General features: G+C 59.1%; 3 protein-coding genes across 5 annotated transcripts in view; 2 read left to right on the forward strand and 1 right to left on the reverse strand.

Moving 5' to 3' along the window:
* Positions 1–2,192: 2,192 nt before the first annotated feature.
* FTCD (formimidoyltransferase cyclodeaminase) lies at positions 2,193–20,566 on the forward strand. 2 transcript variants are annotated; one of them, XM_039257092.1, is made up of 14 exons: positions 2,193–2,273; positions 2,988–3,171; positions 3,984–4,112; positions 6,203–6,291; positions 6,409–6,588; positions 8,242–8,379; positions 8,542–8,673; positions 13,986–14,047; positions 14,461–14,590; positions 14,683–14,844; positions 18,468–18,511; positions 18,748–18,886; positions 19,314–19,409; positions 20,299–20,566. In XM_039257092.1, exons 1-14 carry the CDS (start codon positions 2,220–2,222, stop codon positions 20,383–20,385), a joined length of 1,626 nt encoding a protein of 541 aa, XP_039113023.1. In that variant the 5' UTR covers positions 2,193–2,219; the 3' UTR covers positions 20,386–20,566. The 2 variants fall into 2 exon arrangements, with proteins under 2 accessions (XP_039113023.1, XP_039113024.1); XM_039257093.1 differs by having other exon boundaries at positions 14,461–14,530.
* LOC120248675 (small nuclear ribonucleoprotein G-like) lies at positions 4,371–4,701 on the forward strand. Its single transcript, XM_039257114.1, has one exon. It carries the CDS (start codon positions 4,513–4,515, stop codon positions 4,699–4,701), a length of 189 nt encoding a protein of 62 aa, XP_039113045.1. The 5' UTR covers positions 4,371–4,512.
* An 840-nt stretch (positions 20,567–21,406) lies between the features above and the next one.
* The window catches only part of COL6A2 (collagen type VI alpha 2 chain), a 31,788-nt gene continuing 27,300 nt past the window's right edge, over positions 21,407–25,894 (reverse strand). The window contains exon 28 of one of the 2 annotated variants that reach the window (XM_039257103.1): positions 21,407–22,088. In XM_039257103.1, the coding sequence (XP_039113034.1) occupies positions 21,490–22,088 (599 nt within the window). In that variant the 3' untranslated portion in view covers positions 21,407–21,489. Of the gene's footprint in view, positions 22,089–23,101; positions 24,270–25,894 lie in introns of those variants that run through there. The other variant, XM_039257104.1, reaches the window with a different exon arrangement.

The raw sequence follows: 25,894 nt of genomic DNA on the forward strand, positions 1-25,894 counted from the left end.
CTCTCTTTCTCTCAGAAATAAATAAATAAAACATTAAAAAGATTTTTTAAAAAGTAGGAATTTCAAGGTGACGGCAGCGTGTTGGATGGAGAATAAGGGCCCGTGCAGCTGTGTGGATTCCCAGGCGTCTGTTTATTTGGGGTGATTGGATGTACCCCACCCCCTGCTGGAGCCCTGGGCTCCCTGTCTCTCCTGAGGTCCTGAGGACAGGTGACCTTCTGGGCCCACAGTCAGGACCAGGGCCTGGCACTGGCACCTTCCTGGGCCTTAGCTGTGAGTAGAGGGTCTCTGGTCACTTCTCTGCTGTGGGTGTGAGGATGAAATATTGGGGTTTCTGGGTCAAATCCAGCCGGGGCAACCCGTCCCTCGGTTCTCACAGCCTCCGGTGTCCCAGCACCTTAGGGCGCTCTGCAGTCAGCGCAGGCAGCTGTAACCAGCGCCACGGACCAGGGGGTTTGGACAGCACGCATCTATGACCCCCTCATGCTGGAGGCTGGACGCCGAGCTCCAGGTGGTGGCGGGGCTGGGCCCTCCTGGGGCCCCTCTTGGGCACGTGGGGGCAGCATTCTCCCTGTGTCCTCACGTGCTGTCCCTTTGCCTGTCTGTGTCCTGATTTCCTCTTCCCAGGAGAACACAAGTCAGAGTGGGTTCGGGTCACCCTATGACAGACATAATTTTAACTTTAATTACCTTTTCCAAGATCCTGTCTCCAAGTATAGCTGCATTCTGAGGTGCTGGGGGGTCGGGCTTCTACAGATGATTTTGGGGGTGGGCAGGATTCAGTCACAACTGACGCCATCCTCTCCTTCCAGCCTCGAGAGCCGACCCCGCTGAGGGGCTCTCTGACGTCCGGGTCTCTGCAGGGTCCCCTCCCCTGTTGGAGGAGGGACGGGTGGGCACTTCTGGGCATCGTGGGGCGCAGGCGCCCTGTGGGTGGGCCTCGGCCTTAGGAGCTGGGTTTGTAGGGGTGTTGCTGCTGGGGCTCCCCTGTGGCCGTGCCCGTGCAGGACCCGGGAGCCAAGCAGCCGACACCCGCGTCCACCGGGGGAGCAGGGCTGGAGGCGACCTGGCCCGGCCCCGCCTCCGGGGGTCTCTGGGATCGTCTGGCTGCTCCAGGGCTGATGCTGGAGGGGATCGGGTGTCTCCTCCCCTGGGCCCTGTGGCCGCCCTGCCCTGCCGTGGCCGTGGGGGTGTGGGTGCCTGTGCCCGGGAGGAAGGCAGATGGGGTATGGTCTGCCTTCGGCGGGTCCTGAGTGACTCGAGAGGTGGGACAGAGTCGGACCTCAGGCTTGAGGTGTCTGTGCGCTGGCGGGGTGGCCACAGCAGCGGTGGCTTTTGCAGACAGGAAATGCTCACCCCACTTAAGACGGCATCGACGCCAGCTGGGCCCCTGGGCGCCGGGCCCTGGGCTGCTGGCCTGGGCACCTCACCTCTTTGTGTGGGGCCTCTGGCCTCGGGGAGCCGCAGCCAGCAGCTGGGAGAGCTGGGGCTTCATGTGACCGCTTGCCCCCCGAGGGCATCTGCACACGTGCACACGATCGCCCTCTCCCCACCCCCCGCCTGCCTGACCAGGCTGAGCCGGCCGCGCAAGAGCCTCGGCCCTAGTGGGGTCTCACACACGGTCTCTCATCTGCTTGCCGCCTGAGGCTCAGGAGTTGCCATGAAGAAATGGAGGCTCAGTAGGTCACCTGGAGGGTCACCTGGAGGGTCGCATGAAGGGTCACCTGGAGGGTCACGTGGAGGGTCACCTGGAGGGTCACGTGGAGGGTCACAGGGAGGGTCACGTGGAGGGTCACACGGAAGGTCACACTGAGGGTCACACGGAGAGTCACACCGAGGGCCACACGGAGAGTCACACCGAGGGCCACACGGACAGCCTCAGGAGCCCTGGGACAACGTGGGACCAGAGCCTGAGCTGACCGAGTCCACTGCCTGGACAGGACCTATCCCCCCGGGAGATCCTGGTCACATCTGCTGCTCTTGGCTGGGTTTGGGGATCCCTCCTCCTCCACTGTCTGCTCCCAGGGGTCCTGCTCCCCCCTCCCCCACCCTGGGCCACTCTGCGTTTGCACAGGGACCACAGCCCGTGGTTAATAAGCAGCCCGGCCGCCATGGGAGGGCCCCGCTGGGCAGATAAAGGCCCCGCCAGGCGCTGGAGAGCACCGTCCGTCCCTCCCTCGGTCTGCCCTGAGCGGAGCATCGGGATCGAGGCCCAGACCATGTCTCAGCTGGTGGAATGTGTTCCCAACTTCTCCGAGGGGAACAACCAGGAGGTGAGGTGCTGGGGGGCTAAGCATGTGGCCCAGGGCAGGGAGAAAGGGGGGTGCTTGGTTCCTGAAATGCAACCACTTCCCGTCAGCCCGCAGGGATGTGCCCCAGGAGCGCTGGGACTGAGAAGTGGCCGACGGGCGAGGAAGAGACTGTGGGATGGGCGGGCAGGCAGGGGTCCTGGCCCTGGATCTGGGTCACAGGGCTGTTGGAAGGTTCCCAAACCTTATCAGGTGGGCTCTGCCATTATCCCCATGTCATCTCTGAGGAAACTGAGGCACAGAGAGTTGGTGCAGGCCACTGAGGGCCACAAAGCCAATTTAGGCCCTGAGCCCCAACCACTGGGCTGTCCTGCTGCCTCAGAAAGCTCTGGGCCATTCATGGCTCTCTCCTAGTGCAGATGCTCCCCCTAGGAGCTGCTTGTGGGGGTAGGTCCTGACCTCTGTGACCTTGGCCTATAGGTTACCTTCTGGGAGCCCCAGCAGGCCGTCCATCCGGGCTCTGATTCCTGCCTCGGTTTCTCCTGTAGGGGGCTGCCCGTTGCCCCCTTCTTGGCGACCATAGCTCAGTGGTGGCCTCTCTGGGCTTGTACTCCCTGAGGAATTCCCCAGTGCTCAGCACCAGCTGCTTAGGCCCATGTTTGGGTGGTGGCTGGGGCGGCAGGAGAGTCGTGCTTCCACGTGGGGAACTGAGGCACAGCGTCGGGCCCACATCCCCAGGTGATTGACGCCATCTCCCGAGCCGTGGCGCAGACCCCGGGCTGTGTACTGCTGGACGTGGACGCGGGCCCCTCCACCAACCGCACCGTCTACACCTTCGTAGGGCGGCCCGAGGACGTGGTGGAGGGGGCCCTGAACGCTGCGCGGGCTGCCTTCCGGCTCATCGACATGAGCCAGCACAAAGGTGAGGGGCCGGGGCGCCAGGCTGTCTCCTCACCCGCAGGCTTGGCTCGGGGCGAAGGAGCTCACCGGCCTGTGAGCTTGCCCTTGGGGGACCCCGGAGCCCCCGAGGGGTCTCAGGTGCAGCCCACAGAATGCGCCGTGCCGGGCAAAGGTCCGTGTTTCAGGGGTTCCCTGCGTGTGACTGGCGGTGAGGCTGTGGCATTCTCTGCAGGCCTAGGGGCCGCGGGCGGGGGCGGGGGGTGGCCCAGGGGCAAGGAGGCAAAGGCTCGGAAACCAGCCTGTCAACAACCCGCAGAACCAAACACGTTTACTGTGGCAGGCAGGGTCAAAGGTTGGTGGACACAGGGAGCAGGTCAAAAGGGCGGGGTCTCCGGCCCCTCACAGCGGGGGGAGGTGAGGCCCACTAGAAGGGAATCCACGGGCGAGCCCACCTGGTAAAGTTAGGAAGCTTATCTCAAAGCCAGAAGCTCCCTGGGGGGCAGGGGAACGTGGCGGGTGAGGAGGGCTCATCATCTTGGGGGGCTGCCGACCGCAGCTTGTCTGACCCACAGTGGGGTTCCGGTTTTGAGAAGGACTGTGAGCTGCCCGGGGAGGGAGGGCTGGGTGGCCAGGGGTCCCAGTGCTCAGCATGGCGACCTGGGCAGTGATCTTTGTGGCTTTTAGGACAGGGAGGGGTTCGCACAAAGATGCTCCTTCCCTGTGGGTGAGTGTGACCAGCTGGGTGTGTGGATGGAGGGCAGGTTGGGGGCAGAAGGGGGGTCCATGAGCCGCTCTCCCCCGGCCTCCCCTTCCTCAGCCCCTGTCTCTCTGCAGGGGAGCACCCTCGGATGGGCGCCCTGGACGTGTGCCCCTTCATCCCGGTGAGGGGCGTCACCATGGATGAGTGTGTGCTCTGCGCCCAGGCCTTTGGCCAGCGGCTGGCTGAGGAGCTGGGTGTGCCGGGTGAGTGCCGAGGAGGGGCACCCCCGTGTCTGGGGCTGACCCACAGCCTGTCCCTCACTGCACTTCAGTACCCTCATGGTCCTCTGCTCTCGGCTCCTTAAAAATGCAGATTAATACAAAAAAATCTACTGCAAACTGACCTGCAGGGAAATGTCCTGCTTCTTCCATAATGAGATAAACACGAATAGAAGCCATGACCAAGTGCGCCCAGGGCAGGGAGGCAGTGGCCCTCACGTGCTGCCCGGCAGCGGACGCTGCTCAGCTGACTGTGAAGTCCAGTCCATGCTTGCTAATAGAATGATCTCACTTCGGGGAATTCAGCCAAGTCTTTGAGTGGCATCTCTGAGCTCACCAAGTAGACACCGTGAGCAAAGCTCCCCCTCCCGAGCTGAAAACATTTATGGACAAGAAATTATTGAAATTAAACGGTGGCAGACCAGTGCAAGGAATATTACAGGGGTTTGATCCCTTTATGAGTCTTGTGATAGATGAATGTGCGGAGATGGCAACTCGTGGGCAACAGAACGCGAGTGGAATGGCGGTAATTCCAGGAAATAGTATCATGTTAGAAGCCTTAGAACGAGCATAAGCAATGGGTGTGCTCATGGGAAGGCCCTCTCTCCACAGCACCTGTTTTATTACAATGTAAAAATCAGCTGTTGCATTTTCACCTTGAACTTTTTTGTTAAATAAACTTTTGTAATAGTTGAAAATGCTTCCTCAGACATTCTGAACATAGAAACTCGAAAGTTAGCTCTTCTTCTAACTTTTTCTAACATGAACTATCTCTCATCAAGACCCACTTGTTCCAAAGCTTTTATGGATTAATGCAGAAGAATCTGATTAAATGTGAAGCATGGCTGGGGTGTCTGGGTGGCTCAACTGGTTGAGCGTCCAGCGTCAGCTCAGGTCATGATCTCACGGCTCATGAGTTCGAGCTCCGTGTCGGGCTCTGTGGTGACAGCTTGGAGCCTGGAGCTGCTTCAGATTCTGTGTCTCCCTCTCTCTCTCTTTGCCCCTCCCCTCTTTATGCTGTCTCTCTGTTTCTCTTTCTCAAAAATAAATAAACATTAAAAAAATGTGAAGCATGGTTAGGATGGCTTTCTTTCCATCTTTTTAAAAAAAGTTTATTTATGTATTTATTTTGAGAGAGAGAGAGAGAGCAAGCAGGGGAGGGGCAGAGAGAGAGGGAGAGAGCATCCCAAGCAGACTCCACGCTGTCAGCCCACAGCCTGATGCAGGGCTCAGACTCACAAACAGTGAGATCATGACCTGAGCCGAAGTCAGATGCTCAACTGACTGAGCCACCCAGAAACCCTGGCTTTTAATGGAAAGATAAAGCACATTCAAGCCTGGGTGGATTCCTTCTGAAACATTAATTGTAATTTTCAAAACTCCTGTAGTCGCTTTGATGTACTCTGACTCTTCCAAGTATATCTTCTTCCAAGTATATCTACATCCAAGTATAGCACACTGAAGTAAAACACAGGAGGTAATGGATACAGTTGTTTATTTTGAATACAAGAATAGAAATAGAACTCTAGAGAAAAACAAAGCAAAACAAGAAGTTAACCCGGGACCAGCATAGACAAGTCGGAAACAGTGCAGGCCCCGCGCGGGTCTGCAGACCACATCCAGCGTACAGTTGGGCACAGAGCGCAGGGCCCAGAATCCGACCCCGCGGTGGGTGTAGGCCGGAGGGCTCCATGCTGTCATGGTTGTCCTGTGATGTTGGGAGTTTGTGGTGAGTTTTGTTTTCTTCTCCTTGTGCTTCTTACTTTGCTGTCATATTTATTGTACGTTGAAAATACATTTTAGAAAGAAACGTGAACATCCATCCCGCACATATACTTCTCTTAGAATCTCTGTGATGGCTTTTTCCGGGGACATCTGTGTAGGGGGGAGCCGTAGGGGTGGGGGCTGGCCCAAACTGAGTGTCCGTCAGTGAGCACCCACACCCGCCCTGTGAGACCCAGAGAGATGGGAACAAGGGAGGTTGCTCCCCCAGGCGGCCCTCCTCACTTCTCCTCCGGGAGTGGGGGTTCTAGGCTGCCCCCCACTGGGAGCCTCACTGGCCGCCTCCCTCGCAGTGTACCTCTATGGGGAGGCGGCGCAGACAGCCGGTCGCCGGAGCCTGCCGGCCATCCGGGCTGGGGAGTACGAGGCCCTCCCTGAGAAGGTGCGTGTCTCCTCGCCAGGGTGGGCAGGGGTGGGTGCCCTCCTCCTTCCCTTCCCCACCCTGGCGGGGCACCCCTCCCGTGAGGGACACAGCAGCCTAAGCGGAGTCTTCCAGCAGCTCAAGCAGGCCGAGTGGGTGCCTGACTTCGGTCCCAGCTCCTTCGTCCCCAGCTGGGGGGCCACTGTCACGGGGGCACGCAAGTTCCTCATTGCGTTCAACATCAACCTGCTCAGCACCAAGGAGCAGGCGCACCGCATCGCCCTCAACCTCCGGGAGCAAGGGCGCGGCAAGGACAAGGTGAGCAGCCGGCAGTCCCCACAGGGCCTGGCACCGTCCCCAGGGAATCCCGGGGGGCTCGTGGGACAGAGCCAGAGGTAGGCAGGCGCCGTGGTGTGGACCGGCTGACAGCCCAGCCTTGGTGTCCCCAGCAAGTGGGACCGGGCGGCGGAGGGGCTCCGGCGATGGAAGTTGGGGAACACTTGCCTTAAAAGACATTGGCTTGGAATCAGGCAGGGACGTAGCTATTGTTAAAATGCCGCAGCATTTCTAGTAGGAAAAGAGGCGCCTCTGAGCCCCAGGGGCCCCACATGCCTCCAGGTGCCCCAGGTGTCCTGACCCACCACGTCTGCCACAGCAGCTGTCTCCTAGCTTGAGCTTTGATCTTGCAGAAAGTGTGAGTCGAACACACAGACACAGAGAGCCTTGGTGAAGGAGGCGGAGGGTGACATCCTGCCTGCTTGCCAGCCGCCCACCCCTAGAGACCTGGGTTCTGCCAGACAGCTGAGGCCCCCAACGCCCAGCTTCCCACCCGCACATGCAGTGCGTAAGCACAACACACACAGCAAACCCCAAATCCTTTTTTTTTTTTTTTTGCTCCTGCTGAGTTCAGAGGTCAGAGGTCCTTCTTAGGCGGACTGAGCCACCCCACAGAGTGAGGAGCAGAGGGCCAGGCTCTGGGGTGAGGGTGGGATGGCAGGAAGGGACTGGACACAGGAGTTTGGGGTTGGGTGGGGGTGGCCCCAGGCAAGCCTCCAGCATGTGGTGTGGGCGAAATGTTGCCTGGGAGGCAGGGCAGGTCTGAGCTGGTGCCCCGTGTGGAGCACGCATCCTGGCACCTGACCTTTGGGGGCCTCAGTTTCCCTGTGGTGAGAGGGTCTCTCCCTGGATGGCTCAGATGAGAGCTCTGGAGAGTGAGGAGGAGGGCTGCCGACCAGCTACCCACACAGTCTCCACCACACGGTCCTCCCCACACGGTCCTCCCCACACAGTTCTCTCCACACGTTCCTCCCCACGCGGTCCTCCCCACACGATCCTCCCCACACGGTCCTCCCCAGACAGTCCTCCCCACACAGTCCTCCCCACACAGTCCTCCCCATACGATGCTCCCCACATGGTGCTCCCCACACAGTCCTCCCCACACAGTCCTCCCCACATGGTCGATCCTCCCCACACGGTCCATCCTCCCCACACGGTCCTCCCCACACAGTTCCAACCACACGGTCCTCCCCACACAGTCCTCCCCACACAGTCCCCACCACACGATCCTCCCCACATGGTCGATCCTCCCCACACGGTCCTCCCCACACAGTTCCAACCACACGGTCCTCCCCACACAGTCTTCATCACATGGTCCTCCCCACACGGTCCTCCCCACACAGGGTCCCCACACGGTCCTCCCCACACGGTCCTCCCCACACAGGGTCCCCACACGGTCCTCCCCACACGGTCCTCCCCACACGGTCCCCACCACACAGTCCTCCCCACACGGTGCTCCCCACACAGTCCTCCCCACAGGGTCCTCCCCACAGGGTCCCCCCCACGTAATCTGCACCACACAGAGGGAGGGAGCCCTTCAGCCAGCCGGGAGTTTAGGTGCAAGCGGCAAGAGGAAGTGCGGGCGCCAGGAGAGGACGGGCAGGGCCTGAGCCGGGCAAGTCTTTTCCTTTGCAGCCTGGACGCCTGAAAAAGGTTCAGGGCATCGGCTGGTACTTGGATGAGAAGAACCTGGCCCAAGTGTCCACAAACCTCCTGGACTTCGAGGTCACGGCCCTGCACACGGTCTATGAAGAGACCTGCAGAGAAGCCCAGGTGAGCGAACGGGCGTCCCCTGCTGGCCGTGGGGGCCCCTCCCGGTGCGCGGGGCAGGTGTCCCCTGCTGGCTGGGGTGACGTCCCTCCGGGTGAGTGGGGCGGGTCCCAGGACGTCTCAAGTCTAGCTCCCGGGGGCATTGACCCTGCTGGACCTCTGCAGGAGCTGAGCCTTCCGGTGGTGGGCTCACAGCTGGTGGGCTTGGTGCCTCTGAAGGCCCTTCTGGATGCCGCCGCCTTCTACTGCAAGAAGGAGAACCTCTTCATCCTGGAGGAGGAGCACCGCATCAGGCTGGTGGGCTGCGCTCCCGCGTGAGGGGCCGGTGGGGGCGGTGGGAGCAAGCTTGGTGCCCTCGGAGCAGGCCTGGGTGCCGAGGCGCGCGCAGCGCGGGCGCTGCTCCTCCTCTTCTGCTGCCTTATCCTCTGGGCTTAGATGAGATCGCGCTGTTATCATTTCGGGGAAACCGTAGTTTTCTTTGTGACCAAGAAGATGTTCAATCTTGTAAAAATTCCTCGGAGAGGATCCACACCACTTTCCCCCGTCGCTTCTGGTGTTTGTCCTGGAGCGCCTTGCTCTGGCGGAGGTGGGAGCACTCACTTCCCCGTCAGCCCTAGGCCCGCGGCACTCCGGGATGCACCCATGAACATTGCCGGGCTATTTAGAGGCTGGTGCCATTGTTCCCAATGACACCTTTACTTGGAATTCCTCTGCAATGAGCACGTGAGCTCTGAAACCCTCTGAAGGTCTGTCTTTTCGTAGTTGAGTTTATCCCTTTGCGTTTCCTGATTCAGCAAATACGTCTGGACTCTTATGTCCGTTTTCAGGCATGTGCGGGTTTTGGACACAGTTCCTTCCAGCTTTATGGAAGACTCTACTTTTTTTTTTTTAATGTTTTATTTATTTCTAAGAGAGAGAGAGATAAGAGACAGCGTGAGCAGGGGAGAGTCAGAGAGAGAGGGAGTCACAGACTCTGAAACAAGCTCCAGGCTCCGAGCTGGCAGTCAGCACAGAGCCTGACGCGGGGCTCAAACCCACGAACCGCGAGATCATGACCTAAGTGAAAGTCGGACGCTTAACTGACTAAGCCACCCAGGTGCCCCTGGAAGACTCTACTTTTTAGGTATTCTGGTGATTATCTTTATAACTTAACATACTTACCTCTGTTTTTGACTTATTGGTTTAAAATTTTTATCCAAATTTTCAAACATAATAATTTGATTTACCAATTTCTATCACTACACTGACAGCCTGCTATGGAGGTAAGAACATAAATGTACTTAGCATCTAGTCACATCTTTCTTCTCTGTTTCCTGAATTTTTTGAGTTATAGTAGTTTTTAGTGGGAGGTGGGAATTCTTCTGGTAGTTAATTTTTTTTTTCAATTTTTTATTTTCTTTTTTTAAAGTTTATTTATTTATTTTGAGAGAAAGAGAATCTCAAGCAGGCTCCACGCTGTCAGCTCAAGGCCCCACTGAACCTTGAGATCATGACTTGAGCAGAATTCAAGAATCAGACACTTAACTGAAGGAGCCACCCAGGCGCCCCTCAATTTTTTCTTTTATAGTAAAATACTTGTAACATACAATTGGCATCTTAACCATCTTTAAGTATATACATCATAATATTATGCAGCCATCATAACCCAGGATGGGTTTTTCTGTGTCTGCAAAAAACGCCATTAGGGTTCTGATAAGGACTGCATTGATTTTGTGCGTTGCTTTGGGGAGTACGGCCATCTTAACAATAAGAAGTGTTCCAATCCATGAACATGGGCTTTCCATTTATTTAGGCTTTTTAAAATATCTTTTAACAATGTTTTGTAGTTTTTAGTGTACAAGTCTTTTACCTCCTTGGTTAATTAATTCCTAACTATTTTAGTCTTTCTGATGCTATTGTAAGTGGAATTATTTTTGCAATTTCTTTTTAAGATTGCTCACTGTTAGTGTATAGAAATGCAACTGACTTTTCTGGGTTCACTTTGTATCCTGCTTCCTTGTTGAATTCATTTATTAGTTCTAGGTTGTCAAATTATTAAGTTTAAATAATATGCTTAATTCTTTCAGTCTTTATCAATGTTAGTGTCTGTTGGGGCTTGGTGAAGAAAGACAAGAACTTTAGTGCACTTGTGCAAGTGGTCATCTCTGCTCTGAATTGTTATCTTGTTATTTTTACATTGTCAAACTTATAACAAGTGCCCTCTGTAACTGGTCTGCATGTATATTTAATCTTCGCTTTATTCGTAGATGAGATCATCTCTCTTCCCACTTGTCTGTTTTTTTTTTTAATTCTTTTTTCTTTTTTATTTATTTCTGAGAGAGAGAGACAGTGTGAGCAGGGGAGGGTCAGAGAGAGAGGGAGACACAGACTCTGAAATAGGCTCCAGGCTCTGAGCTGGCAGTCAGCACAGAGCCCGACGCGGGGCTCGAACCCACGAACCGCGAGATCATGACCTAAGCGAAAGTCGGACGCTCAACCGACTAAGCTACCCAGGCGGCCCCCACTTGTCTGTTTGTTATTTGTTGCCTGGATCTCACGATTAAGCAGATTTTCCCTCCTCCCCCACCCCCACAAGCAGATTGTGTAAATGAAGGCTCATGGTGCTTTCCCTTGTGGGCTCTGGCATGGTTGGCAATGTCTTTCTGTGAATTCGTTCTTGGAAGACGGTTGGACAGCCAAAAGTCCCAAGTCTCTTGTTTTTCCCTGAGAATACTGCATACCTCTCTTTACCGTCTTCTGGAATTAACTGTCTTGTGGGGAGGTCTCAGACTGCCTGGTTATCTCCCCGAACTCCAGGGACTTGTTTTTGTCCGTGATGCCGGCAGAACTTTCTCTGTCCTCAGAGCTCAACAAGCCATCCACGCCTCGGTCAATTATTCTACATCTTTTTCTTCTCTGGAGCAATGTTCCTTGTGATTTACAGATTCCGTTCTTGCTTAGAGGCAGGACTATTTTCCTCTGTTACACTTCTGATCCTGTTATTTTGTTCTTTTACTTTCAGAAAGCCAGTCACGTCGCAGTGATATACTTCTGCCTTTTCTTGACTTTATTTCCACTTCTTTCCCCTTGTGATCACAGTGGTTTTCTCGAAGGTAGCCTCTAAGCTACTGATACAGTTTATGGACAGATCTTTTACAAATGTTGTGTATTTTTCTGTTGACATAATTCCCTACTCACAGAAAAGATGTAGGAACGACACAAGGACCTCCCTTACGTGTTCCAGCTTTACCAGCATTTCGCATCTGCCCTATTTGCGGTATTTTTCTGGCTCTGTAGCCACGTAGAGTCATGTTATGTTTTTTTTTGGGAGCACCTGAGAGCAGGGTAAAGACTTGTACATTTTATCTAGAATGTACTTGGTTTTATTTCTTAAGAACAAGGACATTCTCTGACACAACCTCAGTACAATGAGGAAAGTCAGGAAATTCAACATTAATACAGTTGCAGTATCGAGTCTGCAGGCCATCCTTGCACCGCATCGACCTCCCTGTCATTTCTATTATTGCGCCTTATGCTCCCACCCAGGGAACAATCTGGATGACAGCCATTTACTGCCATTTATTGCCTTTCATCCGGAACCGTTCCCTGTACTCTTGGCCTTTGTTGACCTTGACATACTTTGAAGGTACAGCGTCGCACGGCTGCCGTGGCTGCAGGCTGGCGGTAGGAGCCGCACAGACGTGCTGTGCTGTCCTCGGAGCGCAGGGTCGGGTGCCTATTTTCTCCCTGTGGCCTGGGGTCCTTGGGTCAAGGTGCCATTATCCACTGCAACGTTTCCGTTTTTCCTTTTGAGGTGAGTGCCCTGTGGGACGTAGTTTAAGGGTATGTAAGTGCCCTGGTCCTCTTGAAATTCCAGCCATAAATGTTAGCAGCCAGTAATGGTTTTCTAATTTTACGCTTTTTCCGTAAGAAAATGCTTTCGCCTCTCCCACGTGTATTTATTCCTCATCAATGTGTTTGATGCTCTTCTGTATATTTTAACACATTTTAAAATTCTTTATCTGAAAGTTCTGATATCTGCAGTCTTTGAAGGTCTGATTTGCATATTGCCGCTTCTGCGGACTTTCTCACAGTCACTTGCTTCTTCATGTGTTTTGTGAGTTTTGATCACAAGTGCATGTTCTTCGCAACTTTATATGCGGTAGTTCTTGAACACCTGGGTTAAAGTTCGGATTTGCCTCCGTGAGGTCTTGGGGACATGATCACACAGGGCCCCCCAGATTCAGTCTTTTGCTTGGAGCTTTGGGACCCCATGTGTAGAGAGTTCTATGTTAACCGTGGCTCACATCTCCAGCAGGGAGGCCTGTGGTTAGAATTCCCAGGAAGGCCCCTTCCTGCACACCAAAGGGAAGGCAGAGACTGAGAACTATCCCAATGACGCCCTCAGTGGGCTTTCCCCCTGCCCCCACTTCCCGTCCATCCCTGGAGATGTCCCCTTTCAGGGACCTCCAGTCTGACCCCCACTCCTCAGGACTTGACACCTGCCCTGCTCAAGAGCCGCTTCCAGAAGTTCCCCGATGTCCCTGGGGCGCCCGGCTTCAGGGCGAGCGGGCCTGCCTGGTTCCCTTTCTGGTCATCTCTGGCCTCGCATGAGCTCCTTTACTTTCTGAACGCTTAGCCGGGCACGTCAATTCGTTTTCAAAGTTCTGTTTGCCTTTCTGAGGTCTGTGCCAAGACGGCTCTGCCTTAGTGCTCGCTGAGGACTGTCTGTCAGGCACTCAGGAGGCACTCTTTTTTTTTAATGTTTATTTATTTTGAGAGAGAGAGAGAGAGGGAGAGAGAGAGAAAAATTGCTAATGGGGGAGGGGCAGAGAGAGGGAGATGGAGGATCCGAAGCAGGCTCCTTGCGGGCAGCACAGAGCCGGGCGCGGGGCTCGAACTCACAAGCTGAGAGCTCATGACCTGAGCCGAAGTCAGACACTCAACTGACGGAGCCCCCCAGGCGCCCCTCAAGAGACCCCCTTACCCGTTTCCATGTCCTCGGTGGGACCTCCCAGCCCCCCGGGCCTCCTGCCTTGTCTCCCTCGAGCACTCGTTGGCTCTGAGCGCGGGGACTGTGCTGTTGGCACTCATACCGTAGTGTTTTGAATGTTTCTTTGTGGACAGAATTCTAGTCTTAAATGGAGATTGTTCCAATTTTATTTTGACTTTAGTAAAATCTCCTTTTCCTCACAGAACAAGTCCTATGTGTAGGTGAGTCAGGCCGCTCCTGACTGTGCAGTTGTGAGAACTGACACTCAAAGAATTGAAATCTTGTCCAAAGGGGCAGTTTTGTTGGCACCTTTCAGCGACAGGCTCACACGTGTGGGGTTTTCTGTGGGATGCATGTGGCTTGGAATGGGGGCGCTTCCTCTCTCTGGGCCTCAGTTTCCCCGTGGGGTAAGATGTGTGGGCGGATGTGTCAGGAGGTCTGTGGGGGCCCTGCTCTGGGCTGGGGGCTTTCCTGGGAACTCCTGGGGGGTGGGCACGTGGCCAGCTTGGCCCGGCCACGCACACAGGTGGATCGGAGCGGGCACGACATCGCGAGCCCAGGTGGGACCCCACTGTTCAGCGCCTTGCCTCACGCACGGGGGCCGAGGTGGCTCACCATCACTGGCCCCCTCTTCCAGGTGGTGAACCGGCTGGGCCTGGACTCTCTGTCCCCTTTCAACCCTAAGGAGCGGATCATCGAGTGAGCACCTCCCCCACCCCTGCCTCAGTCCTTCCAGAGCCTTCCACTTGGTCATTTATTCGTCAGCAAACGAGGCTGGGGCTGGTTGAGGGGACACAGTGAGGTCCCAACAAGGTCCCCCCGTGTCCTCACGAGGGCTTCTGGGTGGTCATGGCCACTCTGCAAACTGGGACTGTGTCCCCGCCCCTGTGTTGGGGACGGGGTGTGTACGAGGGGCCTGGGGTCAGGGATCAGGGTCTGAGCCAGCCCTGCCCCCACAGCCTGGCAGTAGTGACCCTGAACCCTGTCTTCCATCCCCCTGTCCCCGAAAGCCCCATGCCCACCCCTGGCCCTGCATGACGGAGGACACATCCCCTGTCCCTGCCCTCCCCTCCCCTCCGCTCTCTGAGCGTCACTGAGCTGACCCCCCACAGGTACCTGGTCCCCGACAGTGGGCCTGAGAAGAGCCTGGCGGACAAGCCCCTGTGTGCCTTCGTCCGCGAGGTGGGCGCCCGCTCCGCAGCCCCGGGGGGCGGCTCCGTGGCAGCGGCCAGCGCAGCCATGGTGAGCGCGGGGCGAGGGCTGGGGGCGAGGACAGGGCCCGGAGCGCCTGGCCTGGGGGCCCGAGTCTCCGGCTCGGCTCGGCTCTCGCCTAGGGCGCTGCACTGGCCTCCATGGCCGGCCTGATGACCTACGGGCGGCGCCAGTTTGAACACCTGGACGCCACCATGCGGCGCCTCATCCCGCCCTTCCACGCGGCCGCTGCCGAGCTGACCGCGCTGGTGGACGCGGACGCCCGGGCCTTCCAGGCCTACCTGGTGAGTGCTCAGAGGGACCGCCACCGGCCCGTGGGCAGCCCCGGGGCGAGCGGGGCTCCACCGACGGTGGGGGGGACAGTGGGGGGCGCGCTGGGGAGAGAAAGCTCCCGCAGGGTCACAGAGCTGCAGGAGGGAGGGGCTGTTGCGGGCGCCCGTGTCTGGAGGCCGAGGGAGGCTGGAGCCCCTCCTTGACGGTGAAAGGCTGGTTCAGGAGGTCTGAGGGTGGGGGCGGGCTGGCCCCGTGCTCACATCCACGGCAGCGGCGGGTGGGGGGGGGGTCCGTCCGGGCTTGGCACCCACCTCAGCTGCCCCGGGTCCTGCAGTCGGGTAGGCACCCAGGCCTGCAGACGCTAGAGGAAGGCATCAAACATGAGCTCACATCCCAGGGTGGCGGGCGGTAAAAGTCCTAGCAGAGCCCGGGACTGACGGTCCGAGAGGGACTGGAGACCTTCCAGCCACAAGACCGCAGGGAGAGCTGGCGGGTCGGATCGGAACCCACTCGCTCCCCCAAGAGGGAGCTGGGGTGCCAGGCGGTGGGTGACAGAGAAGGGGCTCAGAACCCAGGGCAGGGGTGGGGGAGCCCTGGCGGGAAGCTCAGGGGCGTGGGTCCAGGACCAAAGCCCGGCTGTGCGTCTGTGTCTGAGCGCGTTCCTGCCGGAAGGATCGGGAGGGGCCTGAGCCCCCAGCCGCCCGGAGCCCAGGGCCACCTGGTGGGCAGGGCTGGGGTGAAGGGCAGGCAGGCAGCTGGGGGGCCGTGCACCCCCAGAGTGAAGGCCATATGCACACAGGGAGGAGCAGAGTCTCATCTAAAGAAGTCACCATCTGGAGCTCAAGTTCACGTCCTCTGGGAGGGAGGTTAGAGACGATCTCCTTTTCCCATTTGTGTTTTTACCTTTAAATTTCATTTGTTTGCTTTTGAAAATAGGTAAAAGCTTCAGGGGGTTCAGAATTCACAAGGGCGGAAGGGTAGTGAATGCGAAGACCCGGCGCCCTGCCTCCCCCTGCCCTCTGCATGCCCTGAACAGGTGCAAGTTCTAGGGCACATGTCCTGGGATATCTATCTATAGTCTAGTAGATGCGTTTTTCTTTTCTCTCCTTTCGCACACAAACGGCATCACCCATCTGTGGTCTTAGTTTGCCTCCTGGTTTCTCACTTTGGTGTTCTAGCGGGTCTTTCTATATGGAATACAGACCACACCCCTCCAGCCGCCAGCACGATCTTCCCCGACTTACCAGGGGTTACGTCCAATAAACCCACCATACACTGGAAACAGTGTAAGTCAAAAATGCATTTACTACATGTAACATACCGCATATCACCGTTAGCCGGCCTGCCTCACACGTGCTCAGAGCACACGTTAGCCCGCGGACAGGCCGAACCGCTGCCCATGAAGCCTGCGTCACCGGAGATGGTGAACGTCCCGGGCAGTTGACCGAATACCGTACTGAAGTGACAAACAGACCGTGTGGGGACAGAACGGTGGTCGGTGTGCGGGGACCACGTGGCTGCTCGGCCTCAGGATGACCCCGCGTGGGAACTCCAGGCACCGTATTCACCGAACGCACATCCCGGGGCACCACTTAGAGTGGAAAATCCTAAGCCGAACCCTTGTGAGTTGAGGACCGTCTGTGTCCTGCAGACGTCTGGGTCACAGTGCCACTGGCCAGCCCCCCGGGGGACTTGGGCCTTTTCGTGGGCACCTGGGACACTGCTGTGTGAACACCACTGGCGTCCGTCACTGGGCGCCGTGGGCCACCCGTGGGAATGATCGCGGGACTTGCTGCCCAAGGTGGGTGCGCTTCTCACTTGGGAGGCGCTGCCAAGTGGCCCTTGGGGGGCTGAACGGATGGTGCTCCGCCCTAGGGTCTGAGGGCTCCTCCCGGGACCCCCGCCATCGGACCTGCAGTCACCATGTGGTTTGTCTCCTGGAGCTGCCCTGGCGTGCTCTGCTCAGTGTGCGTGGCAAGAAGCGTTTCTTGTACTTCTCACGGCAGTTTTGTGTCCCTTCTGGAGAAGAAGGCACCCTTCCTGCCATCTAGGACCTTCTTACCCACTTGGGACTCACTCTGGTTTTCCACCAGCTGTTTGCTCGTGCTGGTTCCTGAGAGGAGCTTTGTAGGGTGCACGGTTTTTCGTCCCTGAGCTCAGAGTCTGCCGGTTGCTCTTTCCTGGGTTTCGTGTCACAGTTTACAGGGCCTCCCTGGCCGTGCTTGCTGGACTTCTCCAAGGTTCTCTCCAGACCCCTGTGTTCTGATGAATGTAGACACTGAGAGGTGGCTAGGGAGATACATCAGTTTATTATTTTTTTTCATGTTTTATTTATTTCTGAGAGAGAGAGGCAGCATGAGCAGGGGAGGGTCAGAGAAAGAGGGAGACCCAGAATCCGAAACAGGCTGAGCTGGCTGTCAGCACAGAGCCTGACGCGGGGCTCAAACCCACAAACAGTGAGATCATGACCTGAGCTGAAGTTGGACGCTTAACTGACTGGGCCACCCAGGCGCCCCGAGATGCATCAGTTTAAATATAAATACGAACATTTAGGGCTGACCACCAGCAATTAGAAATCCGGTGAATGAACAGAAAACAGCTGGAGGGAAGTAGAAAAATGAAAATCGAGTCAGAAGACAGGGAAGAAAAGAAAGATAATCAGCAAGGCTGTGTGGTTTAGAGAGAGGACCCGGAGCCGCACTGTTGAAAGTCACACATGCGAGAGGGAGTGCGGTGCCTCACGCTCCCTGGAGCAGATGGAGTTCTGAAAAAAAAAGGAGACGCCTTGTCTTGTGCCAAGTGCAGAAGCCATTTCCAGATGAGGTTAAACAAAGTTCACAACAAGCCTAACTCCAAGTGGGTGGCGTCCTCACCCGATGCAGATGTGACCGCGTGAAGGGCAGGTTTGACCGACATCAGCCCCGGTCGGCCCAGTGGAGACTCGGAGCACTCGGCCTGGCTGCCTCATGCGACAGCCGGGGTCAGCATCCACATGTGTGAGGACTGCTGTGGAGATGGGGGTGGGGCGGCAGAGGCGGCCTCGGGACACCCGGGCTGTGTGTTGTCCATCAGCAGGAGATGCTGGCGCGGTGACCCGCCAGGTCCGGGCAGGGCTGGGGCTCACTTGCTATCAGGCCTGCTGACAGAGCGTCCACTTTTGGATGGAGATTTAGCCAAGTCTCGAACAGGCGCATTCCCCACCCGGCGAGGCCCTGGCGGGACGTGGGTGTGTGAGGGAGAGGCCGGGGAGACGGGGGCGCGGATGGGGGCCTGTGTGACGTAGGGGCCAGTGTGGGGTGAGCGTGACCACGTCCGGAGGAGGGCCCGAGCCCGTACGGCCGGGGGTGGGGATGCTCCCGTTAGGTCTAGGCTCAGGGTGGTACAGTTGCCTGTGTTAACGCACAAGCAGTGACTGGAGCCTGTGCTGTGTGAGGGGACCCCGGCCCCCGAGTTCGCCCCCCAATCCTGAGTGCCCAGAACCTGGTGGAAGTGCTCCCAGCGCGTCCGTGCCCTCCAGAAACGCCAGCCCTGGGGCAGTGGTGGTGTGGACGCTGTGTGGCCCCAGGGCACGGCCGCTGCTCATCCCCCCCCCCCCCCCCCCCCCCCCCCGCATTCGTGTGCTCTGTTCTGGCAGGAAGCGACGAAGCTGCCCAGGAACACACCTGAGGAAAGGGACCGGTGAGTGCCGCAGTGGCCATGTGGGGCCGTGCCATGGGGCCGTGCCGCCCTGGACCGTGGGCTCCCAGGCACTTTGACCTCGGAGCCATTTAATCCCCCTCTGGGGCTGCGCTGTGACGGGACAACGTCCCTGTTGTTCCCACCCTGGTTCTGTCTGCTGGAGTGGAGCTGTGGGGGGGTCTGGGCGGTGGCCCCTGGGTGCCCTGGGCTCTCACCATCCACCCCCTTGGTTTCAGCCGCGAGGCTGCCCTGCAGGAGGGGCTGAGGCAGGCGGTGGCCGTGCCCCTGGCACTAGCCGAGAAGGTGGCCGCGCTGTGGCCCGCACTGCAGGAGCTGGCACAGTGTGGAAACGTGGCCTGCCGGTCCGACCTGCAGGTACGTGGGGCTCAGCCTCCCACTGTAGGGGAGCAGCGTGGAGGGTCGTTGGGCATTCACAGGAGCACTGCCCAGGGGGTCCTGGCCGGTCTCGGTCAGCAGAGCCTATTTGTTCATCCTGCTTTAAGAATGAGCAGTAAGGATTTTATCTAAGCTTGCTGTACCCCGAGTCACGCTGTTCCCCGGGTCACGCTGTCCCCCGGGTCACGGCTGTCCCCTGGGTCACGCTGTCCCCCGGGTCACGCTGTGCCCCGGGTCACGGCTGTCCCCCGGGTCACGGCTGTCCCCCGGGTCACGCTGTCCCCCGGGTCACGCTGGCCCCCGGGTCATGCTGGCCCCCGGGTCACGGCTGTCCCCCGGGTCACGGCTGTCCCTTGGGTCACGCTGTCCCCCGGATCACGCTGGCCCCGCTCCTGGTCCTGTGCAGGTGGCGGCCAAAGCCCTGGAGACGGGTGTGTTCGGGGCGTATTTCAACGTGCTCATCAACCTGAGGGACGTCACTGACAGTGTGTTCAAGGAACAGGTGAGCAGGAGGGTGTGGGGGCAGGGCCCCTGGCGGGACCTGGAGGTGGCCCTCAGGATGCGGTTCCAAAATGGGGGCCTGGGGAAGGAGATGTGCCTCCGGCCTCCCGTGGTGGCCGTTGTGCTCTCTGGGGTTTCTGTGGTGGCAGGTGGCCAGGCCTCATCAGCTAGGGGGGAGGGGCTACTGGGTGGGAGCCCCCATGCCCTCTCTGGGGCCATTTTGGGCCACCTTCCGCACTCACCTGCCTGGTGGGGGCCACCCAGGGCTGGGGTCCCCCTGATCGGCACCATAGCCCCAGTATCTGTGATCATTCCGTTGCGGTTGCTACTGAGGTCAGTTTGAGGAATACACAGTTCACCATTTTAAAGTGTGCAACTCAGGGCATTCTGCACATGTGTGACCACCACCTCTATCAAGTTCCAGAACATTCCCATCCCTCCAAAATGAGCAACCCCCTTCCCCATTGTAAGACCACTGCTCCTCGGCCCGCAGCCCCTGACACCACCCGTCTGTCTCTTGCAATATTGTCTTTTGCAATAATCTTTAAAAAGTGACCTCACAGCTGGGGGTGAAGGCCTTTTCAGGGGCTGAGCTTGACCTCCGAGGGAAGTCGATGTCCACCACGTGAGCACGTGGCTGTGGACTGAAGGATGGGCCCCTGCAGTTGTGGCTACAGTGGGAATAGCAGGAGGCGGGGCCTGGGCCTGGCAGTCCTCACATCTCAGGAGAGACACGCGAGGAATTGGGGTTCCCTGGATGAGGGGCTCGGGATCACCCCAGAGAGGATGGGCCAGGGAGCATGGCCAGAAGGCGCAGGGAGGCGGCAGAGATCGTGGGTCGGGGGGACGGGCTGCAGGGGCAGGGTGACGCCTGGGCCTTTGTCCGGCAGACCCGCCAGCACATCTCCAGCCTCCTGCAGGAAGCCAAGACCCAGGCAGCGCTGGTGCTGGACCGCCTGGAGGCCCGGCAGGAGTGAGGGCGCCGGGGGACCTCGCGGACTCTGCACCCCTCAGTGCCCTGCCCCCTTTCCTGGAAGGGTCCAGCCTCCAGACGCAGCCCCTGTGGGGCCCAGAGCTGGCTGGGTGGGGCCGGGGTCTGTCTGGGGCAGCGGGGTCACCCCCTATCTCTTGTGGCTTCTAGTAAAGTCACGACACACCGGTGCCTGCGTGGTGTGTTTGGGGCTGGGAGAAGGGAAGGGCCGAGCTAAGTGGGCAGGGACGGGGCCCACGACGAGTGCACATGGGGACAGTGGTCAGAGGAGGTGGGGGGCAGGCAGTCCTAGGAGAGGCCAGCTGGGGCACCGCGATCAGTGCTGGTGGCGCCCGAACCATCTGAATGTCTCCACGGCCTCCGCGGGGGTCCTTGGTGGGCGCAGACATAAGGAGGCAGAGGGCAGGAGGCGGTTCGAAGCCTTTATTGTGCAGGGGTGAGTGGGTACTGGGATGCGCAGGGCTGCTGTCACAGCTCAGTCTGGGACAAGGGACCTCCAAAGGCCAGGCGGACACGTCGGAGCAAGGCCAGTGGAGTTGGGGGGCCTCACAGAGAGCTTTTGGAGCGCGCGGGAGGGGCTGGGGGCCCAGGGCTGAGGCTGGGCGGGGCGAGGGGCCCGTCCATGGGGATCTGGAGCGCTGGCCGCCAGGAGGCGCCCAGGAAGCCTCGGGGGTCCCGGCAGGTGTGGGCAGATGGGCAGGCGGGGTGGAGGGCCGTGGGGATCCCTGGAGGAGCTGCGGGGGGCAGGGGTCCTCTTCTCCTGACCTCACACCCACACCTGGAGAGACCGAGCCACGGCACGCGGGGCCTCTGGGTGGGGTCTGAGCAGCACCACGGATGGGAGGACGGCGCCTGCTGGCTGCGGGGCGGGGGGCGGGGCTCGGGCCGGGGGCGCGGGGCGGGGCGGGGCGGGGCTCGGGCCGGGGGCGCAGGCAGGCAGGGGGGCGCGGGGCGGCCCGGGACAGCGGGGCTCGGGCCGGGGGCGCAGGGCGGGGCGGGGCGGGGCTGGGAGTGGGGGGCTGCGGGCTGGAGGCTGGGGCGGGGCCGCGGCCCGGGACGGCGGGGGGGACAGCGGGGCGGCGCGGGGGCGCTAGCAGATCCAGCGGATGAACCTGTCGAAGAAGCCGGGCTGCGCCAGGCTGTCGTAGTCCTTCTCGCGGAAGACGGCGGCGCCGTCGCCCAGGCTGATCTTGGACAGCACGTCCGCGTCCACGTCGCCGCCCACGGCCACCACGGTGGGCACCACGTTCTGCTTGCGCATGGAGTGCACCGCCTCCTCCAGGCTGTCGTTGCCGGTGACGCCGTCGGTGAGGAACACGAAGGCCAGCTCGGCGTGGCGGCGCGCTCCCGGGCGCGCGCCGCGCACCACGTGGTTGATGGCGTGCACGACGCCCGCGCCCACGTGCGAGAAGGAGTTGAGGTAGCGCGTGGCCTCCAGCGCCTCGTGGATGGCCGTCAGGTTGGAGGTGAGCGGGAAGGCCACCTGCTGCTCGCCGGGGCCCCCGAACTGCACCAGGGCCACGCGCGCGTTGAGCGGGTCGTCGTCCCCGCGCGCCAGCGTCAGCCGCCGGGACACCTCCTCCACGAAGCGCCGCGCCTTGTGGAAGTTCTGCTCGCCCAGCCGCTCGGAGCCGTCCAGCAGGAAGACGATGTCCACAGGCCGCTGCGTGCACTGGGCCACGTACAGCTCTGGGGGCAAAACGGGGTGGTGGGTGGGCGACCCCGGGAGGCCGCCGCAGGCCCTGGCCGAGCCCTGCACCGTCTCTTCATGTACACTGCCCCCCACCGGAGCCAGTAGGACCCGCGGGGTTGTGGGGTGGCATCCAAAGTCACCCATCATCGCGAGTCCCCCCCCCCCAGAGTGTCCCCCAGGCGACGGGTGGGGGGGGTCCGGCCCCATCTCCTCGGAACCTGTCACTCACCAGGAAACCTGAGGGCTGAGAGGCTTATTTCCACCCTCCAAGCACCACCTCTGGCCTCCTCCGGGCCCTCCCGGGCAGGAAGGGGACCCCCGAAATGGCCACAGTCCACAGTAAGGGTGGCAGAGAGGGTCAGGGAGGCTGCTTTTGAATTTGTAATCACTAAAAAGATCTCATAAAGACCTCCAGGTTGCAAGGACGCACCTCTGGGCATAACCCCCTGAGTCCCTGGGGCCCCAGGGCTGCGATGCTGGGCCACACCTCTCCCAGCTTTGGGAGCATGGGTGAGAGGAGCCGGTGTCCCCTCTGACTGGACATCTGTCCAGTAGGCACAGGGGCGGCCGGACCCCCGCAGCAGCCCAGGTGACTTCCTGTTACCTCAGCAGGGCCCTGCTGGCGTCTGGGTGGTCACCAGCCCTGGGCTCGCCAGACAGTGTGGGGGGGGGCCCACACCTCTGCGGGTTGTGGACGCCACAGCACAGCCTGCAAACCCACCCCTCACATACACGGGACGTGGTGCACCCTCCACAGACATGCGGCCAGGCCCCTCTGCCTTCCTGGAGACTTCAACCCGGGCCACAGTCGGGGCTGGGCGGCCGGCCTGCTCGCATTCAGCCCTACGTGAGGTCTGGGACGTGGGTCCGGGCTTGCTGACCCCGGGGGCCAGGAGCATGGGGATCGCATCAAGGAGGTTCTGACTCCTGGCACCAATGACCAGGGCCACAGCCCAGCCCCCAGCCGGCGGCCCGGCGCCCGGGCACAGCACTTGACCACAGCAATGCGTTCACGTTCTTTTTCAGCTTTTATAGAATGTTTGAGATGTGGTCACAACATCTGAAGGACGCTTCCTGGGTGTCGCCAAGCGGTGTGGACACCAGGCTACCAGCAGATGGCGCAACGGTTGCAGGATTTTTTTTTTTTTCCCCTAAGAAGCTTCTATTACTGACGTAGCTTATTTGAGGGCAGCACAGATGAAAAGCAGCTTCTGCTTTAAATCCACGCAGCCGGACTTGCTGAAGATGTCTAGCAAGTAATCTGGGTCCCTGCACTCCCCAGTCACTCCCAGCAGAGACACGTGGGGGAGGCTGCTTTGGGGGCATTTTCCTCAATGCATCAACCAGGGAGGTTGACCAAAATGCACAAGGGGTGACCACAGGCAGAAGCTGGAGGGGAAGCTGGGAGTTCTGGGTGGATTTACGAGGCTCTGCTCTTCTGTCTCAATTTTTAGCTAAATGATGGCTTCTCCAAAGATGACCACATCCTAATCCTGGAGCCTGCGAATATGATCTTTTACACCCCCCCCCCCAAACAAAAAACCCCACAGATGGAATTAGATTATGACTTTGAAACTATCCTGGATTTTCTAGTGGGTCCTAAGTGCCACTATAAACTCCTTAGAAGAGGGAGGCGGGGCAGTCAGGCTACAAAAGGGGACAGGCTCTGTGGCAATGGAGGCAGGCAGGAGCTGGAGGAAGCAGGAAGGACCCTCCCTGGGCCCCCCCTCCCCCGGAGGGATCACGGTTCTGCCACGGCAGGGGTCTTGGATTTTCAGCTTCCAGGCTGAGCGAGAATAGATTTCTGTTGTTTTAAGGCCCTCAGTGCATGGTAGCAGCCTCAGGGAGTTAACGCAGCGGGGCGGGGCAGCCCCCACAGCTTCAGCAGAGGGCCAGTGCGGTCTCGGGGTCCCCCACAATGTCCCTGTGCACCAGCTTAAACGTGTCAATGAACAGTTCCATCCAGTCCTGCCGCTCGTTTCCTGTGGCGAACTTGGCTCGCTCGGCGGTGTAGACCATCACGGCCACCAGCCTGGAGTAGGCGGCCGGGTCCTGGGTGAACTCCGTGGCGTTTAGCAACTGTTGGATCAGGGGGATGGTCCTGGGGAAGGAGGTATCCGGGCCCTCTTCCGTGCGGAGGAAGGTGACCGCGGGCTCGCCGCCAGGCCGCGGTGCATCTGCAGGGGCACCCAGAGAAGGCTTTAAGGGACTCAGTTGGCGCGAGCGCGCCTCCAGCCGCCCTCCCGGGCTGAGCCGGGGTGCTTCTCTCCTCTGGGATGACTGAGGGCCCAAGCGAGGAGCGGGTGTTGGGCTCGGCAAGGGGGTGGGGGGGGGCTGCACACCCCCACAGTCAGCACGCGGTGCCACAGGTCATGGGGGATTTGGGGAGCCCACAGCGAAGTGGTTGCCGGGGAGACCGGGTGGGGGACCTGGAGACCGGCAAGACTCCTGGTGCACAAGGTGAGCTTGGGCAGTCTCGGGATTGGCTTCAGGCGGCTCGAGGCCATGCCCCTGGGGGACCCCAGACCCACATACGACAGCCGACTGAGAAAGGCCAGTGCGGCCAGGGGACTGGTCTGTTCCAGCCCCAACCTGGGGATGGGCAGCTGGGCCCCCAGACCCCTCTCAGAAGAGTTACCAGAAAGCCTGCCGTGATTAGTCCTCCTCCCTGTGTTGAGAGCCCACCTTCCACTGCCCAGAACTGTCCCCTCACGGGCGCGGGGGCGGCTCTGACTCAGGCACTCGGGGCGCCAGGGCCTAACCTTGTGGGCGCCCCGCTCCAGGTGCACCACCGCCTCCTGTCCTAATGTTTCAGGAGTTTCTGTCTCTTCCGGGTAGGTGCCGGCTAGCAAACCCAGGCGGCCTTGGTCCCGTGGACCCCACCCCCGCACACACTGTCCAGTGTCTGTCCCTCTGCACGCCCAGCCCTAGAGGGTCTCCCGCCTCTGTTCCAGGGAAGCTGGGCTCCGGTCACCCCGGGACCCCCCGCCTGCAGCTGCCACCCAGAGCAAGCCCGGTCTGCACCTCACCTGGGGTCCAGCTCTGTTTCTCTTTGAAGCCCTCATGGTTCTGACCCAATCAAGCAAGCTGCTCCCTGGCCTGGTCCAAGCCTAAGGGTGGCCAAGGCCTCTGGGTGGATGGAGCCATTTGGCCAGAAGGTCAAGGTCACGCCGCAGCCAGTAGCATCCACCTAACATCCTGTCTGCAGCCTGGCAATGCTAAAAAGCACACCCGGCCCCCAGGGTGCCGGGGGGGGGGTGGTTTGTGCCACAGCTACATCTGCTTTCTTCCTCTCTGGTCACGCGGTCTAATATACTTGGAAATTTTGGTCACTTTAAAGGATGAGCGAGAAAAGGTAGTTAGGAGAAGGTGGAGAAGGGTCTCCTGGGGGTCCTTGCCCTGTAATGCAGGGTCTTGGAGGCTCAGGGGAGGCCAGGTCAGCACCCAGGGGACCATGTTACTTTTAACAGCAAAACCAGAGATCTCACAAGAAGGGAAACTCACCCTGATACCTCTCATGAACACGGATGCAAAAGTCCCCAAGGAAATAGTAGCAAACCAAATCCCATAGTATTGAAAACAGTGTGTACACCACAACCAGACGGGATTTACCCCAGGTCTGCAGGTTTGGATCACCATCTGAAAATCCCTGTCATCCATCACAACACGCTAAGGAAGGTAAGTCACACGATCCTACCCAAAGATGCAGAAAAACCACGTGACAAGCCTCACACTCGTTCGTGACGAAGTCTTCAGTGACCAGGAACAGGGACCCTCTCAGCTTGACAAGAAGCCACTACAA

This window comes from Hyaena hyaena, unplaced genomic scaffold (genome assembly GCF_003009895.1).
Source record: "Hyaena hyaena isolate Hyena2069 unplaced genomic scaffold, ASM300989v1 scaffold_600, whole genome shotgun sequence".
Classification (NCBI taxonomy): domain Eukaryota; kingdom Metazoa; phylum Chordata; class Mammalia; order Carnivora; family Hyaenidae; genus Hyaena; species Hyaena hyaena.